This window comes from Rhipicephalus microplus, chromosome 5, assembly GCF_043290135.1.
Source record: "Rhipicephalus microplus isolate Deutch F79 chromosome 5, USDA_Rmic, whole genome shotgun sequence".
NCBI lineage: Eukaryota > Metazoa > Arthropoda > Arachnida > Ixodida > Ixodidae > Rhipicephalus > Rhipicephalus microplus.
The window spans coordinates 192,364,425-192,387,682 of NC_134704.1; the positions used below are offsets into that span (position 1 = coordinate 192,364,425).

A 23,258-nucleotide genomic window follows, 5' to 3' on the forward strand; every position below is an offset into this window, starting at 1 on the left:
GCCCTTAGACGCAAGGGTATAAACGAGTGAGGCACTTTTGCTAAGGCCATACGTGTCCACCATCGTTTTTATCATCACCAACATTTGTCATCTATTCACACCAAACACACCTTTCACAGCGTGGTCATAATTTTATTGCTTGTATGTTTTTACCCGCATTACCGCGAGGATTTTCAAGGCCCTTATACAGCGGCTTATTACAATCATTGTCCATGTTTTATAATATAAACTGGCGCTCATTGGCCGTGAAATGGCCCTTGTGCCACAAAACATCATTTTCATCATCACGTGCGAAGACCACCCTATGGTTATGAGAGGCGCCATAGTGAAGGCCTCCGACAATATCGACTACCTGTGGTTTTAGCATGCGCCCAAATCTGAGCACACAGGCCTACAGAATTTTCACCTCTATTGAAAATGCAGCCACCGCAGCCGGGATTTGATCCCGCGATATACGGGTCAGCAGCCGAGTACCTTAGCCACTAGACCACCGCGGCAGAGCTAGCTATCTCTCCCTGTCCGCGCTATTCCTCCCACGTTTGCGGTCCATTTGGACGACTTTTGGGCTCACCAGGCTGCAGATTTGGAAGTATCTCAGCTCAATACTTACTGCAAGCATGGACGGCCCAGGAAGCAGTATCTGCCTCTCAACATGGGACAGTTTCGGGCCCGTCGAGCTCAGATCACTATCAACGACGGTCTTGTCTGCGGTGGAAGCACACTGGTGCACACTCCTCTGCGCAAGCACGTCCTGTCCCTCATTCACGGTGGGTACCTCGGAGGTTTTCGCTGTGGCGCCATAGCCAAGGGAGCTGTTTGATGGCCAAACATGGGGAACCAGATCAAGATCATGGGGAAAAACTGTCCCGATTGCGCCAAGACGTGGGTCCAGCGAGTGGAGCCACTGCTTTCTGCGGTGTGCGTACCGCCCTTGGGAGCGGGTCGGGGTGGATATTTTTCATCGTGACGGAGCAGCTTACCTTCTTCTCGTCGACTATTACTCGAGGTGTCCTAAAGTGCTGACCCTTCGCTTCACGACGTCCACTGCGGGGATCTTCACTATCAAAAGTGCCTTTGCAAGATATGGGATCCCTGAGACGCTCGTCAGCGACAACAGAACAGAATTTTTGTCGGCATAGTTCCGAGACTTTTTCCAGAGGTATGACTTCTCCCATGTCAACATCAGTCCCAGGTACCACCAGTCTAACGGTGAAGTCCTTTGTGTAGTGTGTATGATTGAGGACCTTTTCAAGAAGAAGTTTCTGGACTGGTCCTTGGCTCTCCTATTGTGCCGTGACGCACCTGGCATCACCGGCTACAGCCCTTCGCAGCTGCTGATGGGATGCAGCCTCCGGACTCTCCTTCCTGTGCCAATAGGCACCCGGCAATGCAGTTAACAAGATCTGATGTTAGCGCCAGAACACACAGCCTAGCGAGCAGGTGCAGCAAAACCGAGTATTCCAATGCGTAGCCTAGCCAGTAGACGCCGATGATCGTCGTGATCATCTGAATCATCTGGATTACATCTATCATCCCTATTTTATCTGGCGCAGTCGAGCAGGATGTCGCGGCGGCTTCCGAGGAGAACGGCTTAGTCCGCGTCTGGGCAGCATGTTTTCATTAACTCCCCTTTTTGTCGAGCGCCGTGTACTGACTGGCCATCATTCACGTGCCCCAAACATAGCTGTGTCGTACTCGTGAGAGTTGATAGTTTTTGTAGAAGGGACGGTCAGAATGCACCAAACAACTCACATTTATTTAACTACATTAAAATCAAGCATATCGTCAGACGAATTTGATTCATCAATTGTCATCATCACGCTAAAGCAATCATACACAATATTACACAACACTCCACAACATAGCAACCGCAAGGTGGTAAACGCTTCACTCACCACGAGGGCCCACAGCCAACGACCCGTGGTGCCGTGCACAGTGTGCGTGGATTTCCACAAGATGCAGCCATTCGCACCAACCACCACACGCCAAAAACGCGCACTAATTTTTCTCATGTCGCCACTCTGGCTTGCCGCAAGGTGTCACCGCCAGCACTACCGTTTTATTCGTGATGGTGATGGTGGTGATAAATGCACGGGAGTACAATGCCATCCACCTGTCAATAGTTGTGACCTCTGAATGCTGCCTATACGTGAAACACTTGCGCCACGAGGCGCACACTACTGTAGAAGGGGCGTTAGCACCCCCACAACCTCGAATAACAAAAACGAGAGCATATGGTGGCTGTAGTGGCATTCGACGTGGAGAACAACAGCGGACCTGATGCAAGGCTTGCGTACTTCACAATGAAAGGGGATGTTTCATGCCAGACTAGGTACATTCATGCGGCGTGTTCCAGCATCCTGACTATTCAGAAGAAGTTGCTGCATGGTGTCTAACAAAAATCTTCAAGAATTGTGTCCAATAGGTTGTGTGTGGGAACACGTCTCTTTCTGCCAGGCCTCACGGCGAAGGAACCCGTGAATAAAATGGCATCTTGGTACCTATATTTATTTATGGTGCAGCGTAACAAGCTTTGGACCTTGCGCGGTATTGCACTTCTTAAATCTATGTTAGTGCATCGTAAGGTCTCAAATATCTGGAACGTGACCAGTCGCTGCAGGGTACGCTAAGCATCATCCACGGCAGCGCTAGATAGAAAGCTGGGGTCGTTCAAGCGCGGCAATGCCCGATAAAACACCGTTTCTACATTGCGTGCCTAATTTCAAAACAGCAACGGTGAACGGGCAATTCAGTGCATCTACGAACGATACTGAAAATCTACCCAGTGAATGGGACGGCCTGACTTCTGCACTGGGTGCCCTTACTATGGCAGTTAGAGTGTTTTTCACGCCGATCACAAATGCCACGCTATTACGTTGGGCTAGCATACTTCTGACGTGGGTGGCGCTGATAAAGATTTCAAATACTTACATCTCGCTTGTGACATTTGTAAATGAATGAAGCACATCAAAGTACTTTAAACTAGAAGTAATGTCACATGCTTCACTTAATTGCAGCGTACGCAGTGTAATTTTCACAGCGTACGCAACTTGTCCGCACGCCCAACTAAAACTGCCTATTGTAGACGCCATCGGCTTGGTAGCTAGCCACGCTGTCCCATTGTGTCAATTGCTTGTGTTCTGGAAGGGGACAACCGGTGTTCGTCTATCACCATTCGTCTGGCGATGGATTTGTCTCCATTGCTTTAACCTCTTCGTCGTGTGCATCGGCAGGGTAGGCTTCCATCGACGTGCTCTCCAAGAACTGTCAAGTGGGTCGCAGCTGTCGTGTTAAGAAGTTGAGTAATGCAGGTGTCCCGGGAACTGCTGTTAAGCGGTGGTGCGAGGTCGTAAAGGGTTTTTTGGTGTCTACCGAGATCAATGGCTGCTTTGCGGTAGCCCCACGCCACTACCCCCAGATACGGACTGCGCACACTCTCGCCGTGGGAGTGACGCTTTCTCTTTCGACCTCCTTCATTCGGCGCTCCACAAGATAGTGTCACCTCATCTGATCATGTGGGATCTTCCACCTCGGCTTGAGTCGTGTACCACGAGCCTTTTCTGACCAATCATTGGGGCCTGCGTGGCAGCGACGCACACCATCGAGTCCTTTTCCGTAGCACTACGTGCCATCGGTACTCGGTGACATTCGGCACGCTCCCCAAGCTCACTTACTCATGACAGTTGACGCTCGTACTTCCTTGCCATACAATAAGGCAATTCGCCCAAAAAAGTAGTAGTACGATTGATCACACGAATGGGTGTCAGATGCATTACTTTGGCCGCTGACATCGATAAGTACACCTGATGTCTTGCACGAAAGCGCCCAAAACAGGGCGCAGAGAGGGGCACTTCAGAAACTAGTTAAAGAAATTATGGTGGACCTTCGCCATTACCTACAACTGTGCCTGCTGTCCTGTCTCGCCTACTGTCACATATAAACCGATTTCACTACTGTTTTTTCTTTAAGAGTCGATAAGCAGAAGCACCTTCTTGATTCTCCAGTTTACACACTGCACAAAAATTGTGACTAAAAATCAAGGCAAGCCTCACCAATGTGGTGTTACCATGTTCAAAGATTCTATATGTTTATTTCAACTGCTGAAGCACATCGATCTAATCTATCCAGGTTTTACGCACCTCTGGGCTGAACCACCCACAAGAAACTGGCAGTCACTTCACTGTACATCTGCTTCATCTTCTGCTTTTATCTGCATTCCCTCTTGCTATCGTTCTCTCCTGTATTTAACTCTTTTCATTTACTTTTAATTTTGTGGTGACGAAAGTGAACACTGTGTATATGACTGCGACGGCTACATTTTCGATGGAGGCGGAAATGCTCTAGGCCCCTGTCCTCAGATTCGGGCGCACGTTAAAGAAGTCCAGGTGGTCAAAATTTTCGAAGTGCTTCAATATGCTGTCTTTCATATTCATAAGATGGTTTTTGGACGTTTAACCTCGAATATCAAGGAATCGAACTCTGTGTAGTTGCCAAATCTCTGGTTTTTATATCTTGTTGTAGCGGCGATGCATGACTAGTGACATCAGGTGTTAAACCTTCCGGGATCTTCTAGCTGGGCTTCCAGGTGAGTGGTCACTATCTCCCCGAACGATACATTCTCTGTAGGAGGAACCTTCGCCTGAACTGCCTGACCACTGCGTGGAAAGATGGCTCACTGAAGAAAAATTCACATTCATAAAACCAAGACAGCCCTTCCGAATTACCATGGCTGGGGAGTATCGCGATACAAGAGCAAAGCCGGATTAACAGCGCGGAGAGCCTGGTTAAAAAAAATAAGGTGGGCCTTTCTCCCTCGTTCGGCCGCCTTTTTTTCCCGCTTTGTCACTTGGTTGTGCGTGAAATTTGACGCCTTTTTTTGAACATTTAGCTGCACAGAACACATGCCATATTTATTCTAAATAAGCGTCTGCAGAGTGTTTGTCATCATCGGGGCGTTTTCTTTCTTGTGGAGCACGTGGGGAGATATATCAGGAGACCAAGGCATAAGGGTAGCATTAAAATTAGTCTGGTTTGTTGCATCATCGGGAAAAAATACTATACAGTGCCAGAAGTCAAGCATAAAAGAAAGAATGTATACGACACTTAGATGTGTAGTGCAAGCACCGTGTGTGTGTTTATTTCATTCCTCGTACCCTGTAGTGTTGTTTACGATTATATAAAGGCAGGACATCTTCCCTTTTAAATCAGGTAGCGCCTTTTTCATAAGTAGCTTCCTCTATCTGCTTCAGTTTCATCAATTTATTAGCGCACCCTTTGGTTCTACACATGCGAGCACTTACGAAGGTGACAGGTGGGCCTTTTTCAGAAACCGTCCGCCGGTATTTTTGTAAATAGGCTACCAATCATCCAGCTACTTTTTATTTCATAATGGAACGCACATTTCAGCTCATTTAAGGCAGCAATTTGATATAGCGCTCTTATGCATATTGGATAAGCCTATTAATAGCCACAATTAATACAGATAGCTTAAAATTAAAATATTAGCAGTAAGACAAGTCGGTAGGTGAAATATTTAGGAAAAAGTGGCGCCTATACAAAAATGAGATTTATCTAGAACTGTCACAAAATCTTATTATTAAAACTCAAAAAACGATCACACATGGTTTAATTCACGCACACATTGCTCGCTTTTTAACATGCAATTGGAATAAATTTTGGCAGTCAATATACACTTCCATAAAGTTTCAGCGCATTAAACTACATTTCAAACACGAGCCACTGTCTATGCGCCTTCGCATTGCGTATTGGACCGCAGCTGCTAAAATCTTCTTCAGGCTGCTCTGTTTGTCCATCGACCGAATCGGCTCCTCCCTTCCACACGATGCATATTCTTGGACGAGTAAAAGGTTTTACCAGAGACTGCAAAACTGTGAGCTGACTTTAACATTACGCACGTTGTGCAACAACCTCTTATAAATGTGTTTTGAAGAGATGTCCTGACGCTGGTGAAAAGACGACGAAGGGGCGTCAAAACGCGAGAACACGCGCAAATTATTAAGTGTTGGGCCGATTTTGAGCGCCGTCATTCCTGCCCGTGCCCACGTGCCGCGCGCACAACGACAACAGAGGAACAGGCCACGTTGGCTGATCAGACGGAGACCTAAAGTGGAGCGAAGATGACGCGTTGCCCTGGTCGAACGTCAACGTTCGGGAGGCCAACACTGTTGAGAGGTACCTGCGATTGAAGTCAACGTGCGAAGGACTTTGCGCACGGCACGATTTCTGCTCCGGCGCCCAGCGCCCGTAGCGCCTGCGACAACCCGTCAGGCCCTTCTCGTTCGACAGCATCGAGGCCGCTGCAGTTGTTTATCGTTCCCCAAACGCGTGAGCGCGTAGTTTGTTTTAACTTATTACATTTGAAAGACACTATGCCATTTTATATTGCTTACTGTGCTTTGTTCTCGTGCCGTTTTTTTGTGTTTGAATAGTTTGAATACATGTTTGTATGTTATGCCACTTGCGCCCCATTCCTTGCGGTCCTAGGCAGCGTCTGTTATACATGACTATTTTTTTCTTTATTGCTTTGCATATCATGACTGTTCACATTTTACATATTTACATATTGGTCCAAAATCAAATGCGTCACAAAATACACCCACAGAATTCATTGAGGTACCATCAGCTCTTGGCTGACTATTAATCAATACTTGGGCATTCGTAACAATCGCTCAATGCACCCAATCCAGTCTGGCACATCCTCTTGGCTTTTTAGCATTTCAAGAAAATGGCACACAGATTTACAAAAGTATTCGCGCACAGCTAGCACTTCTACATCCGCGTTTTCAAAGGCACATCGGGTTTTCCATATACTGCGCAGGCCCAGAAGCATAAGATCATAAGGTACACCTGCCTCGTTTTTAACCGAAAGAAAACGGATGCCATGTGGACTTAACGGTAATTCTTTTTTCAAGGTTCTTTGCAGTATGTCCCAGAAAAAGACCCCGCTCCAGCAATCTATAAACACGTGTTCAATTGTTTCCGGTTTTTTGCACAAGTGGCAATTTGTGCTCCATGGCACGAATATTTCCTTATCCTGCAACCACGTTTTAACTGGTAAGGTGCCAGTATGTAATTTAAAGAAAAAAGTTTTGACCCCTGGCGCTACAAGCATTCTTTTAACACGTTTCAGAACATCCTGTCCTGGGCCTGCACAATATAGCTGAAGGTACAATGGAACAGGCAGTAAAACATCGACAAGGTGTCTATACAATTTTTTACGTGGTACTTCAGCCAGATACTCTAACGAAAATCTCACTGACAAAAAGCGGAAAGACAAAACAACTTCTTTTAAATACCCTTGTATTGGTCCTTGCATATTTGATGATGATACGAGAAATCCCGACATCACTCTAGATAACCTTAGTTGTATAACAGTTCTCAAAAAGGGGTCATCCACATCATGCAAAAAAAGGAAACGATTGACCAGTTGTCTTATGTAAAAATGAACTAATCCGAGCCCGCCATCTCTAACTTTTCTGAACAGGTTTGTGCGGCTTGATCTTTCCCATACAGAGCTCCATATGAAAATTGCAAATACTCTGTGTATTTTCTGCACACTTATTCTACTGCAGTGCAAAACTTGCATTACGTACCACAGCTTGCTCACCAGAAACAAGTTGCACGTTGTGGCCCGTGCGAATATCGAAATACCCCAACCTTTCCATTTTTCTACATCATTGCGCAATGCCTCTGTTTCTTTTTTCCAATACGGTTCACTGTCATGATAGAACTCCAGCGGCACTCCTAAATACTTCACTGGTGTTTCCTGCCATTTAATGTTTAGAAATACTCTTGGCTTGACGTCCCATTCCCCATGCCAAAAGCCAAGGCACTTATCCCAGTTCACGGCACTGCCACTCACCTGGCAAAAGGTTTTCACGGCATTTACAGCATGCAATATACTCTCATAATTTGTACAGAAAACTGCAATGTCGTCTGCGTATGCAAGGAGGCTAACCTCAGCTTCATGCAATTTAAATCCGCTTATTGCAGGGTTATTAATTACACTTAAACAGAAAGGTTCAATAAAAATAGCAAAAAGCAGGGGCGATAGTGGACACCCCTGTCTCACTGACCGCAGCACAGGTATAAGCTCACCCGCAGTTTTATTTATTACCAATCTCGTCGTGCATCCAGTGTAAGCCATGCGCACTCCTTCGCTAATCAAACTCCCTACGTTAATGTGCTCAAGTAATGAAAGGAGCACGTCGTGCGGCACGCGATGAAATGCCTTTTCGAGGTCAATTTGAAGCATGGACACATTGAGATGCATAGCGTCACAACTTTCTAGGATTAATCGTGCTATGTTTATGTTGGTCATTATTTTCCTTCCCTTTATGCCGCAAGTTTGGTGGGGCCCAATCAGTTTTGTCATAACTGTCTGGAGTCTTCTGGCCAATATTTTCATGAATATTTTATAGTCAACATTAGTTAGGCTAATTGGTCTATAAGCAGTAACACTTTTTAACTTCGCGGGATCTTCTGTTTTAGGTATTAAGATCGTGTGGGCTGACGAAAACGATGGTGGAAGTTGTTTACACTTAAAAGCTTTGTTAAATACCTCCCTCAAAATAGGTGAAACTACGTGTTTGAATTCCTTGTACACTGCAGCACTAAGGCCATCTGGTCCTGGAGACTTACCATTGTTTAACTTATCAATTGCTTTTTCAACTTCTCGCTCTGTTATAGGCTATTCTAAAATTTCCTTTCTTTCATCATCAAGTCTTGGCATTAATGAAATGAAATCGCTATTAAATTGTTCTGCGTGTACACTGATTGGTGTGAATAACTCTTTCTAATATTCGAAAAAAGCACCGGATATTGCTTGTTTCGTACGGCACCTTGTTCCTTTATATTTTATTTCTCTTATTTCATTCTTACAGGCATGTCTCTTCATCTGTTATACATGACTAGTAATGCTCCCCGAACCTTATTTTATTACACATGCATAATGATATTTGAAAGAGATAATCTGTTTCTGCCAGGAAATTCCAGCAGGAGGGTTAACTAGTTACACTCTTCGAACAAAGAATGAAGTAGGCCGTTTTTTTGGTCCTTTGTGGGCCCCCTAAAACCGGAACCCGGTTCATTTGAAATTTTTAAACCCTGGATTATCCGCCTGTGTGTAAAGAGTATCGCGATAATATTTCAGAGTTACTATTGAGCATCTGTATTGCTATATAGAGATACTTTCCAAAAGTGATGATGATATATGGTGTTAATTGCAGCAAGGGTCATGTGATGGTCAAAAAGCGCCATGAACAATGATGAGGAAAAAGCAATGGTGCGTTATTCTGGTAATATGATCAGAATATGAGCAATGTTAGAGTAGCACGGCTGCAAAGGGGACTAAAATTCTATGCTCTGAGGCGGGTTAAAGTTAAAAAATAATAAAATCTTGGCGGTGTTGCGAAACGCATGGAGGTGGAATAAATTACAATGTTGGTCAAGATGGCCTTCGCCACCGCGACCTCTGTACAGAGGTCGAGCTTCAGATCCCCTTAAAATATGGGGTGAAATCGATGAATATTTTTTTAAAAAATGTAAAAAATGACTGCAGTTTAAAAAGCGGATCCCTACCGATGAGCATGACAGGATGTAGTGGTAGCTGCTGTCGGTAGGGCAATAAAAAGCGTTTTCTACTTTTCTCTTTAAACTTCACTGAACTAGAATGTGGAGTACCGTAAGTGTATCTCCACACTTCTCACAGATGGGTTGGTCATCGCAACACAAAAAGTATGAATGTTTAGAGTGTGAGCGACCTGTCTGCAGCCTTGTTAGTGTAACTTTTGTGTAGCGTAATCTCGATACTGGTGACCAATTTCAAAGTATCTGTATAATAGGACGAAGTTTAACGCCTGTTTGCCTATCCCATAGGTGCTGCCAGCACGCCCTGAGCTCCAGTCGTAAGAAAGCTTTCATGTCAAGTTAAGGCACGACCATGGGTGTTTTGGCGGGGGTGTAGTCGTGTGCAGACGCAGCTAGCTGGTCTGCTGCCACGTTTCCAGCAATCTCATAGATCCCTGGTACCAAGCACACATGTCATTCAAGGGCTTAGATACTGCATGAAAGACGGTAAAGCGACACAAGCCCACGATTCTTAGGTTTTTTATTGTTCTCAGAGGTGTCACAATGCTCAGCGAATTTGTGTATACAACCGCGCGTTGTAGTTGTCATTCATTAATGGCCTTATAGTCACAGATAACGCATGGGCTTCTGCAGTGAATATGCTTGTTTGGGGGGGGGGCATTATACCGTTATTTGAAAAAAAAGGCCAACAGCTGCATAAGACACGCCAGTGCGAGACTTAGAAGCACCTGTTAAGTATTCTGGGCAAGTATACTTGCATCGGAGTTCGAGAAAGCGTGTGCCTATATGTGCAGTAGGTTGATGTTTAGTGACCTCCACGAAAAACTGATCACAGTTTATAACCTGCCATTACCACGGTGGCCGATTTACTGTTGGAGCCATGAAACAGTGTTCTACAAGTGGCACGGCTGTTTCCTCAGAGAGCCTCTTGACACGGAGTAAGTAGAGCTGCCTAAGCGAAGGATGATTGTGAAATAAAGTAGAATTGGACGGATATATAATTGTGGAGTGAGCGGGATGTTCATGGTTAGCGTTCACCCTGAGATACTACGTAAAAGACGTATAGCATCTATGCAGATGGAGCGATCATTTGTTTGACTCTGCATACAGGCTTTCTACAGGGCTAGTGCAAAAAGCACCTGTAGAAAGGCGCATGCCTAGGTGTTAGATCAGGTCAAGCATCTTTAAAGCTGAGATTATCGCAGACTGGTAGCTTATAGCACCGTAATCGAGGCACGTGCGCAGAAGGCGTCTATACAGATTCATAGGGCATTTCCTGTAACTACCCAACGTATTGCGTGGCAACAAATTAAAATGTTCATTGTTTTTAAGCACCTGTTCTTTAAATACTTGATGTGGTGTATGAAGGTTATATTTGTGTCGAATCTCACACCCAAAAATTTGTTCTGTCGGAAGAGGGGCGTTCATCACGATCCCGAGATTGACCTGTATGGTCAACATCTGTCTGTACAGTCTGAGCACAACACGCATGTGCTATTTTCCGCGTTCAGTTTAAAACCATTCTGTTCTGCCCATTGAGAAACTTTGTTCAAACCTAATTGAACCTGTCGTTCACATATTGAGAGGTTGCATGATTTAAAACCAACCTATACACCCTCAACCAATGCGAAGCAAAACATATTGTGGGGGATAGCGAGGCACGCGGAGTTCATTTTATATATGAAGAGCGTGCAACCTAATACGCCTATTTGCGGAACTACTGTTTTCTTTACAAATGTTTGCGACAAACCAGTGCCTATTCAATGAGGAAATGTGGGATTGGGTAGGTAGCTTTCGATTATGTTCAACATTCTACCCCGTTCACCGGTGGGAGAGGTCTCTCAGTATGCCAATGCGCCACGTAGTATCATGGGCCTTCTCAATCGAGGAACACAGAGAGAAAATTTATTATGAACGAAGGCTTCACTAATTTGAGCCTCGATACAAACAAGATGGTCAGTGGTGGACCAAGCCCCTTGAAACTCACACTGGTAAGAGTTATGTAGGTCATTAGTCTCAAGAATGTGCATAGGCCGCCTGTTTATCATTTTTTCAATGACCTAGCAAAAACAACTGGTTAGTGCTACTTGCCTATAGCTTGAACTCGAGGACGGTCCCTTGCCTTGTTTTAAAATAGGAATAACTATGGCTTCTTTCCAGCTCGAGGGTGCCTCACCGGAAAACCATGCAGTATTGTACAAGCAGAGAAGGGCTTTTTGGCTTTCGGTGGACAGATGTTTTAGCATTTCCGAAAACACACGAGTAGAGCCTGAAGCAGACTTGAAGCAGTTTAATGTAGCCTGTAGCTCGGCTAAACAAAAAGGTGCATTTTATGCCTCGCGGGTTCTCAATTTGCGCTATAGTTTCTCTTTTTCTAATTTGAATCAGTATCGTTGAATCTCTGCGGTATAGTGCGGCGAGCTGAAGACCTCCTTGAAGTGTGCCGCGATGGAGTTCGCCTGATCTTCCAAGCTGTCGCCTTTCATGTTCGTGCATGTTCGCGAGGGGGAGTGATTGGGCTTGTCTTCCTGCTTCTTTATCAACCATGCTCCAAACTTTAGCTTCGTCTGTATAAGAATCAATGCCTGTTGAAAACGTCTGCCAGCTCTCCCGCCTAGCCTGTCGGCGCACTCTTCTACATTGTGACTTATTCGTCTTGAAACTATCAAGATTTTCGGCAGTTTTTGAGTCCTGAAGCAAGTTCCACGCTTTGTTTTGTCTTTTACGTGCATCTCGACCGTGACTATCCCACCAAGGCACGCGAAGTTTTGCGCCAAGTCACGTTTGTGGGATACACTTCGTTGCAGCTTCAATTAGAAAAGCTGTAAGGTAGTCTACAGCTGCATTCACACTTAAGCCCTACACGTCAGACTAACTTAGGTTGCAAACATTTCGAAACTTTTTCCGATCTGCCTTGTCATTCTGCCATTTGGGAGCCTGTGCAGGACCTGTTTTATCTATTGCTACACTCAAAATTAAACGAAAGTGGTCACTTCTTCATGGATTATTTATGTCTTTCCATATGAGTAAAGGTAGGAGCGATGAAAAGAGAATACTAAGGTCTAACGATAAGGAGGTGGTGTTGAGAAGGCTATAGTATGCTGGGTCCTTTCGATTTCGGAGACACGCACCAGAAGAAAAAAGAACTGTTCAATTAGGCTGCCTCGCGCATCACAGCGAGTCACCAATAGGTTACTATGAGCAGTAAAGTCTCCTAGGATGAGATATCGTTCTGGAAGTTTATCAATTAGTGACTGCAATTTGTGCATGTTCAGTTGATGATTTGGAGGTATGTAAATACTGCAAATTGTTACCAGTTAAGTGAAAATCACAGCTGGAATAGCTACTGCTTCAAGAGATGTTTGAAGTAGTTAATGTGTGCAGGCTCTTCCTCGGCTAACTATTATGGCAACACCAACATCCTGGATATCGTCAAAGTTTCTCAGCAGTCCTTCGACGTTCCACTGTGATATTTGTGTTATTGCAATGTTGTGTGGTGCTGTGTGTACAAAAGAGTTGCCTTAGGTTACAGGGCCTTTCGGGGGCCCTGTAATTTGGGGTTTTTCGTCTGTGGTGCGCTTCAAAGAGTTGCGTCTATCTTTAGGCGTCCGAGGCAGCGGCGGAGTCGTACTTGTATCCATCCCCTGTTGTGAGGTGGTGGATGATGCCTGCTCGACAGGCACGTTCATAGAACTGTCGGACCTAACTGCGCTTGCACTGGTCTGGGTTTCAGCAGACACGGGGGTCTGCCGACCCTGTTTGTCAGGTGGTGGAGCAGTACAGGCTGCTCGAGCCGGGGGCGCTGGGGGAATGGTCGCGGCCATACTCTGTGTGACATTCGCGGGTGCAGGAACATGTGGTGCGGCGGCCCAGCGCGTCACATTTGCGAAGGAAGGATAAGAGGGGTTGTGCAGCGAAAAACGTTTACGTGCCTCTTGGAATGAGAGATTGAATTTGACCTTGAGTTCTACTACTTGTTTCTTCTTATTCTATGTGGGGCATGATCGTTAGTATGCAGGGTGCTTTCCTTCACAGTTCATACAATGAGTTGCTTCAGAGCTGCAGTCGTCTGATGTGTTTTGAATGGATGCACACTTTGTGCAAGTGGCGCACCCTCTGCAACTCTGAGATGCATGCCTGAAACATCGAGAAGAATTGCGGATATATGGTCTTACACGGATCTTACAATAGCCAGTTTCAATTATGGTAAGTCACTAGTACCGAAGGTGACAATTATATGTTTGGTGGGTGTTCTTGTTGTATAATAATTCTCTTTAACGTTACTACATTCTGGTCTTGCCAGCCTTCTAATAGTTCACTTTCGAAAAGCTGAAGGAGATCGTCATCAGATATGACGGCGTGGACAGGGTTCATGGACATGTGTGGGCCCACGGAAACAGTGGTTTGCCCAAACGCTACAAGGTTAGACAGCTTCTCATATTGAGCTTTGTCACGAATTCCCAGTAGGAGATCGCCACTTTCCATTTTTAAGAATTTATAGCCTGGACCCATTGCTTGGGAGAGAGTTCTCGACACAAGAAAAGGTGAAATTGAACATGCTGTCTTCTTTTCGTTCTGACTATGAATAACATGACACTTTGGCAAAGTTGATTTTGGTGTGTTAAACATGAATGTGTCTTCGGTGCGCCACCTCTTGAGGGAGCGATCAGGAAGGGGGGAAAAGCATTTGCCACAAATCGACTATAAAGTTTGGCAGCGGTGCCAGCCGCCCACCCCCGAGCCCAACCAGGGGACGTGGCAGGAGAGGCTGGGGAAGTCGCTGACGACGCCAGCTGTACAGTGCTGCTACAACCTAATATGGAATAGCCAAGACAGGGTATCCACACAAGGTTAACCCTTGCCGCCAGGAAAAATCGGAAGTAAGAAAAAGGGAGAAAAATACAGGAAATATAAAACAGTGAGAGTTAAAGACGAAGTTGTAGAAAAGAGAAATATGAAAAGGCGACTACCGATTTCCCCTGGGTGGGTCAGCTAAGGGGTGCCGTCTACGTTGAAGCCGGAACCAAAGGGGTGTGTTGCCGCTGCCGGGGGGCTTTAAAGGTCCAGTCACCCAGTGTCGGCTCAGCCCCCAGGATCCCTTTTCCCCGACATGGCTCAGCCACACACGGTTAGGTGTGATAGAGGTCGAAACCCCCCGTTAGCTCACGTACGTGGTGTCGCTACACACTAAACGCTTGCTTGCACACATGCCCCTGCAGGGACTTTGCAAACATGTATATGTATTTAGGTACTAATATACTTTTACGATGTGTCACCCGTATCGCAATACTATCCAAGGGTGGTATGCAGGACCGGCTGAGTTTCGCCCGTATTCACGAAACTTGGGATCTTCCCGAGCTTTGACGACATCCTTTTAGGAACGAGCCAAGTGTACGAGACAGTCAACTTCACCCTTGAGCGCGTTACGTTTCATTTGTTAGAATGGAACCAGTCATCCCGTCAAGGATGGTCGACTAAGTTGGGTGGTATTTTCTAACCAGAGCCAACTTCTTTTACTTGTTTGTCGTTCCACTGAGTACAGAGGTGCACCCTATCATGACTGGGGACTGGCAGTGCAAGAGACACCCACCATCTGAGCTCTCTCAAACGGTGCTTATCGACGAGAATGCTGTCTGCTTCCAACTGGAGCGCGGGAACACTCCCGAGTGCACTGCAAGGAACGTGCACCGGCGTGCCTGTGACACACGGTCTGCGTCGCACAGGAACGCTGTGACACGCACTTGGTGTTTCAAGAGAAGCGCGTGCTCGGACATTGGGGATAAAAAAATAAATAGATCACACGTAGAGTGAGAATCGTAGATATACGAAGCACGAACGAGAAAGGTTGAAATGTCACTTTGAAATCACCACAACGTTACAAGGTGGAGGTAAATAATGCCGTACATGACTTCCGTGTCATGACTACCATATTTGAGTGTGTCGTTCACCTTCGTGATTTATTCCCATCAAGTGATACTAAATTTACTATATGTGAAGCTAGCGAAACACCGGCGAGCAGGCGATGGGCGTAGTGTGTCGTGATGTTCTTACATGACAAGCGTGTCCGGATTATCATGTTTGCATCAGTCATATTTCGTCCCTCATTAACGTCACGTAACAACGAATTTGGTGTATGTGAAGCTAGCAAAACAGCCGCAAGTTTATAAGGAAGGGCCCAATATACTCCAATGTAGCGTTGACGTGCGCGCAAGCTGGGCACAGCGATGCTACGTCAGCAAAACGCGTGCACGGTTTAGTCTGATGCTAGGCGCGGCCGGTGCGACCAGCTTCCGTCGGCGTGGCCTGACGGCAACTGGCGCGATATGCGACATGCTGCATTTCGTGCCGCGGCGTTACCCAAACAACACTGCGTCCCCCTTTTTCCGTAACGAAGGAACGCTGGACGCTCTGGAACGCGCATGGGTAAAGCAACGCAGCGCTGCGCGGCGTGCGCCTGCGAGTATATCGCATCACCGGCGCCTGGCATGGCAAAGCAGGCGTGACGCAGCGAACTGAACGCTAGTGAGCACGCTCACGATGTCAAGTCGAAATATATTGGCACCTTGACTGTGGCACATAGTCATCTTTTCACATGACACGCATCTCATGATTTTCATGTTTGCACCATTCACACACCTTCGTCGTTCATTGACGTCACGTATTACCAAGTTTGGCCTAGGTGTCGCTAGCGAAACGGCCGTGAGCGCATCATGAGTGAAGCATGTATTCATGTTGCATGCCACACATGTCCTGAAATTCATGTTAGGGTCTGTCGCTTGTGTTCACCATGGTATCACGTGAAACCGTACTAGTTTTGAAACATGCCATATGATGAAACCACCGCAAGAGCTGCGGGACCGTGATAAGTAACTTTTCATTAATTTTCATGTTATTACTAATCAAATATGTCCTTCATACAATCATACTATTCCATACCAAGTTTGGTATTGATACCATTATCGAAACGGCCAGGAAAGCGAAAAGTCGTAGGCGGCTATATATATATATATATATATATATATATATATATATATATATATATATATATATATATATATATATATATATATATATATATATATATATATATATATATTTATATATATATATATATATATTTTTTAAAAAAAACATCTCTTGCCCCTGGCCTATCGAAGCTCACAGCAAAGGAAGCAATGGCAGCTGTTCAAGCGCCTCTTGAGAACGACGCACAGGTATGCCAATGTTTCCTCTTATCTAATACTTTGCATACACGGGAGTCGGAAATCGCTTGTAGTGAATTTGTCCTGGTGACTAATCAAGCGAAATAAATGTAGCAACAAACTTGCATGCAGCCGCTATGCGTACAAGTTCATGCCTTGGTATAGTGACGTCCCTGATTTCCGTGGATGCAGCACACTTGATGCGAGGAGGTAATCACGGAGCATTTATTCAGAGCGCTCGTCAAGTTCTACCTGAATTTTCGTTTTTAGGCGTACAAATCTGAAAATGAACATGTGTAACGGCACACGAGTATCACCTGACATACGGAAGACACGAAAGCAATGACTACGTAATAATAATATCAAAATTCTTTTTATTATTATTAAAAAGAAAACGTGTAATGTTACTCAGTACTCCAATGACTTAGCTTATGGTTTGTAGAGTTCAATTATCTATCTATAAAATTGCAAACATGTGCCATCTCGCTTGATGACTAGCATGGTATTTTATTTTTACTATAGTGTAAATTGATCGAATATCAAAGCTATTACGATAATATTGTCTTATTGTGCCCTTACAGGAAGCGTACCATATGAGAATCGAATGTCAGCGAGCCGCCTTGCACAGTTTTGGGTAATTAGTTGCCGGATAGATGAATGTGAAGGAAAGGCGCTTCTCAAATCATGTTTAATAACAATTTAATGAAAGTATTGCCTTTTTTCTTCATTTAACAAGCCTCAAATCGTGTACTTAGAAGTCCGGCAATGGTGCACTTGCGCGTAGCACAAACTGATAGTGATGTGTAGGTCACATGAAGTCGGGCTTTCAGATTGAGTCGCGCTTTCAGATTGCAGCCTGTTAGTGGCGTCCGACAGTGGTTTGAGCAACATCAGTAGCTGTTGAAAGCAAGCACCATTTATTTCTAGCTGCTGACCGACACTGTCGCGCTTTGGTGGGTGGTTTTCATTGAACTCTTTGACCACTGCTATGACAGAGTTGAACACGTCCGTCTGAAATAGAGCCAAAGTTTATAGGCGCTCGACGTGCGCTGATGAGCGAGCTGCGCGTTGGAGATCGGCTGAGTAACAAGAAAGTACAGGGTATGCTTGCGTTTAAGAAGGAATAGCATTATTCTGTAGTTGCATAGAATGAAATCACTGCTGATATACATATCAAAATATGACTGCACTGGTGCCAATAATAATTCCTATTAGATGCCAGCAAAGCACTAACGAGAAACGCTTGATATTGTACAGTTTGTGGCCACACCCAGTGTTAGATTAATAATTCCCGAAATAGCCAACAAACGATTGTTTACTGTATCTGCTCATATTAAACTTGCCCCGCATAGAGGCTGCAGCGATCCCTGCCAAGCAGCATCGGTCACGTCCGCAGTAAGTTTTTATGTGCATTATGCCCATAGTTTCACAAACCTAGCTCGACTCGGGCCTGGCTACACCCGTGGCATTATGCAAACGAACATTTCTACACTTTAAATGTTGCCGGCAGTTCGCCTTTTCTGCCATACTTTTCTATAGTATATGTTCGTCAAAAGTATCTCCTCGCTCGCCCGTAGGAGATAATTAAATGCTCCCATCGTACTGGCAAAGCATGACCAGCTTTTAAAGTGATAATCAAGTATATCTAGCTAGAATAGGTATCCTAAAATGACAGCCAGAGTTTTCAAGCATTGATTGCTGATGGCCACTACTTTTGCGAACGTTAGCTGTGGCTGTAGCTCTGCGCATTTTCCCTATGGTGAAGAGTAAAAAAAAACAAGAAAAGACAGGCTTATCGTTATTGATAAAGTTGAAATGTTTCCTCTGTCAGGCGTTTGAGTGCCGCGACCAAGGAATTCCACTTCGTTCCTGTAGGAGGAATCAAGTCCTTTCCGCCGGGCGCCGAGCGCCTGAGGACAATTACAATGGAAATAATTAGCTCCAAAACTTCTTTCATATGTTCGTTTTTGTGTTCACTGCGAGCTGAAGCGTGTGAGCGGCATATCTCACTCTGCGAAACGAGGTCTTTGTAATTTTCTCGCTAGACCCTCTAAAATGTCCTTCTTAACCCCTTCAGGCACGAATTAAATCTGGCAACGAGAAAATTGTTTTTTGTTGAGGCAGATTTAGACAACTTCAATTTGCCATATTTAGTTCTGACCTTCAGCTGGTGAGCCATTGCGACAGAAGCGAGCACGTGCACTTTCTGCTTATCGAATTCATGCTAAAGTGACAATGAAAAAGCTTAAATGACAAGAAAGGGAGTGTGTGTATGTGTGTGTGTGCGTGTGCATGTGTGCGTGTGCGTGTGCGTGTGTGTGTGTGTGTGTGTGTGTGTGTGTGTGTGTGTGTGTGTGTGTGTGTATGTGTGTGTGTGTGTGTGTGTGTGTGTGTGTGTGTGTGTGTGAAGTTTTACAAACTTAGCAAAAATTGGAATAATAAGAGACGAGATGTGGGCTTATGTCTATGATGCTGAAACTAAGGTGCTTGTCAACGGGGCTGGGTAAAGGGCCCCTTTGTCAAAAAAAGAAGTACAATAGTCGGTTAAAAATGGAAGTGATGTTGGCTGTGACTTTTTTATAGCGCAAAGGCACTGTTTATCAAAAAGTTTTACATCATCAAATGGTAAACAAGGAAGTATACCAGAAAATTCCATCACATTTGAGGGATGGTGAAGTAGGAGACCTTAATTGTGAGAAAATCACACTTGCATGTTGCCTCATGACAATAGGCTGGCTCATGCACAATACTTTGTGAGAAGCTACTATTTAGCACAACACCCCGTTCTCATCATGCCACAATGCACTGCATTCGAGGAATCTAGCTACAGCAGACGTTTTTCTGTTTCCTGAAACACAGAGGAGACCTTCACAAAAGATTTTTTGTTTTTTGTTTTATAGTAAGAAACTCAAAAGAAATGCAAAATGGGTTTATAGGGGAGACCCGCTCAAGTTTGCCCGGCGACGCCAGCGCTTGCCTTTCCCCTGCCAGAAAAAGCGCACAATAATAGAGTCTTCCGACCCTTCCGCTCCCTTTGGCTTCCACGCATTTGCGAAGCACGCGCTGCACGTGAAACGTCCCTCGTTCCGCGATGTCACCCCAACAGAAAAGGGGGTGACATCGATGCGTCGTCAACTGTCACAATAACCATGCAAACACGAAGAGGTCGACTCCATCAGTGAAATTCTACCGATTCCCAAACCGATCGTACGAAACAAGCAGACGACAGAAATGGATGGACAGAAAAAGTATGTAAACAATTTTTTTTTTCATAAACATTAGCACGCGCACAATACATTCAAAATTACGTGTGTTAATTCCAACGTCATCGTTTCTCTAATCTGTCGAGTTACTGGGAGATGCACGTCCCCATCTTAAAAGTATAGATTTTTCAACGCCCGTCTTTAGAGCACTGTTAAAAAATAGTGAATAAATATTTTATGCTGCTACTATTATTCGATATTGATGGGGACGTAGTAGTTGAAGCTGCGTGCACATGTGGTATTGGTAATGTGTTGGTATTCGTAATGTGTTGTTATATATTTTTAAATCTACGTAGCGCCGACGGAAGTGTGTGGTTGCCAAAAGCTTGGGCAACTATGAAAAAAAGAAAAAAATGCATTAGCCGTTGTTGCACGTCCGTTGGCAGATACAGTGAACTAGTGGTTACTGAGTGTGCAGGGGCAGCCCGAACAACACGGTGCATTTTTGATACGTGACCAAGATAAAATGCCTTTATAGCAATGCGCTCTTCCCCTGCAGATTAGACACACACAAAAAAGTTTCTCTGAAAGCTGGGCGCTCATCATGATGGTACGCACGCTGTTCGTGAACTCAAAGTACCCGCGATGAGAACGGTGATAATGCAAGTCAAGACACGCGAGATAGATGTCAATTATTGTTGTGGGTCAGAAATAAGCCCCAAATAGACCATTTATTTTTGAAGTGTTGTGTATACACCGCACGATAACTTGGGTAGGTGCTAGTAAATGAAGGTATCCCAACTAAGAGCAGTCACAGCGCAAGAACTGCTTAACCTAAAGCACGAGAAGCGGCCTTACCCATCTATCCAGGAACAAACATAGTGCATAGTACACAGAGTAAACCAAATAAAACAAGTATATAATAACGAGTATATAATAAGCGCGGCGATGGCGTAGTGGTTAGAGCATCCGCCTCGCATGCAAGAGGTCCGTGGTTCAAATCCCGGTACCGCGCAGTTCCCAACCGGATTAAAAAAAAAAAAATCCGCGTGTTGATGGAACTGCATTAAGAGGCCTGGGGTGCGGCCTCACCGGCAAACACCGCCGAGAACGCACTCCCTCTCCAGAGAAGGATTGGCCACCCTGGTGCAGTATCTGGCCACTACCTCCCACATGCTTACGTCAAATAACTCACGGCCCTCAGTCCCCAGCGGCTGCGAAGCAACTGACCATGGCGGCGGTCAGATCTGCAACGCAGCAGAGGGTGCTAAGAATCTCTGGATCCGGACAGGCCGCCATTGGAACCTGAACTTGGCAACGTTTAATGCTAGGACCTTATCTAGTGAGGGAAGTCTAGCTGTACTATTCGAGGAGCTAGAGGGTGTTAAATGGGATATAATAGGGCTCAGTGAGGTTAGGAGGACAGATGAGGCCTATACGGTGCTACAGAATGGGCACGTCCTTTGCTACAGGGGCTTGGCAGACAGAAGAGAACTGGGAGTGGGGTTCCTAATTCACAGAAACATAGCTGGCAACATAGAGGAATACTATAGCATTAATGAAAGGGTGGTAGGTATCGTAATTAAACTGAATAAAAGATACAAGATGAAGGTAGTACAGGCTTATGCGCCTACATCCAGCCATGATGACGCTTCAGTTGAAAGCTTCTATGAAGACGTGGAATCGGCAATGAGTAAGGTAAAAACACAAAATACTATAGTGATGGGCGACTTTAATGCAAAGGTTGGGAAGAAGCAGGCTGGAGACCAGGCCGTAGGAGATTATGGCATCGGTACTAGAAACGCCAGAGGAGAGCTACTAGTAGAATTCGCAGAACGCAATAATTTACGGATTTTGAATACCTTCTACCGAAAACGAGAAAACCGCAAGTGGACATGGAGGAGCCCTAATGGCGAAAATAAGAACGAAATAGACTTTATAATGAGTGCACAACCTGGAATCGTGCAGGATGTGGAAGTGATTGGCAAGGTACGATGCAGTGACCATAGAATAGTACGGTCTCGAATTCGCCTAGACTTGAAGAAGGAACGACAGAAACTGATACGCAAGAAGCCAATCAATGAGCTAGCACTAAGAGGGAAAGTACAGGAATTCAGATTGTCGCTGCAGAACAGGTACTCGGCTCTTAGTGAGGAAACGAACCTTAGCGTAGATACAATGAATGATAATCTAACGAGTATCATTACGGAGTGTGCAGTGGAAGTTGGAGGCAGGGTAGTTAGACAGGACACTGGCAAGCTTTCCCAGGAAACGAAGAACCTAATTAAGAAGCGTCAAATCATGAAAGTGTCAAGTACAACAGACAAAATAGAACTGGCAGAGCTTTCGAAGTTGATTAATAGACGTAAGGTATGCGATGTAAGAAGGTATAACATGGAGAGAATTGAACACGCTCTGAAAAACGGAGGAAGTGTCAAAGCATTGAAGAGGAAACTTGGGATAGGCAAAAGTCGGATGTATGCACTAAGGGACAAAGAAGGCAAAATAACTACCAATATGGATAGGATAGTTAAAATAGCAGAGGAGTTTTACAGAGATCTGTACAGTAGCCGTGACAACCACGGCCTTAATACTATAAGAACTAGCAGTAGCCCAGATTACACCCCACCAGTAATGATAGAAGAAGTCAGGAAAGCTTTGGAGAGCATGCAAAGGGGCAAAGCTGCTGGTGAGGATCAGGTAACATCAGATCTGCTGAAAGATGGAGGACAGATTGTGTTAGAAAAACTAGCCACCCTGTTTACGAGGTGTCTCCTGACGGGAAGAGTACCAGAGTCTTGGAAGAACGCTAACATCATCTTAATACATAAGAAAGGAGATGACAAGGACTTGAAGAATTACAGGCCGATCAGCTTGCTCTCTGTAGTATACAAGCTATTTACAAAGGTAATTGCTAACAGAGTAAAGAAAACATTAGAATTCAATCAACCAAAGGAACAAGCAGGATTTCGAACAGGCTACTCAACAATTGACCACATTCATACTATCAATCAGGTAATAGAGAAATGCTCAGAGTATAACCAACCCCTATACATAGCCTTCATAGATTACGAGAAAGCGTTTGATTCAGTAGAAATATCAGCCGTCATGCAAACACTGCGGAATCAGGGCGTAGATGAAGTATATATAAACATTCTGGAAGAAATCTACAGGGGATCAACTGCTACCATAGTGCTTCATAAAGAAAGCAACAGAATACCAATCAAGAAGGGTGTAAGGCAGG

The 23,258-nt window shown here is 45.0% G+C and overlaps 1 protein-coding gene across 1 annotated transcript in view; it reads left to right on the plus strand.

Moving 5' to 3' along the window:
- The first annotated feature begins 652 nt into the window (after positions 1 to 652).
- Positions 653 to 23,258, plus strand: part of LOC142817618 (uncharacterized) — a 204,378-nt gene continuing 181,772 nt past the window's right edge. Inside the window, exon 1 of the mRNA XM_075894673.1 lies at positions 653 to 767. Within this exon, the coding sequence (XP_075750788.1) occupies positions 653 to 767 (115 nt within the window). The remainder of the gene's footprint in view (positions 768 to 23,258) is intronic.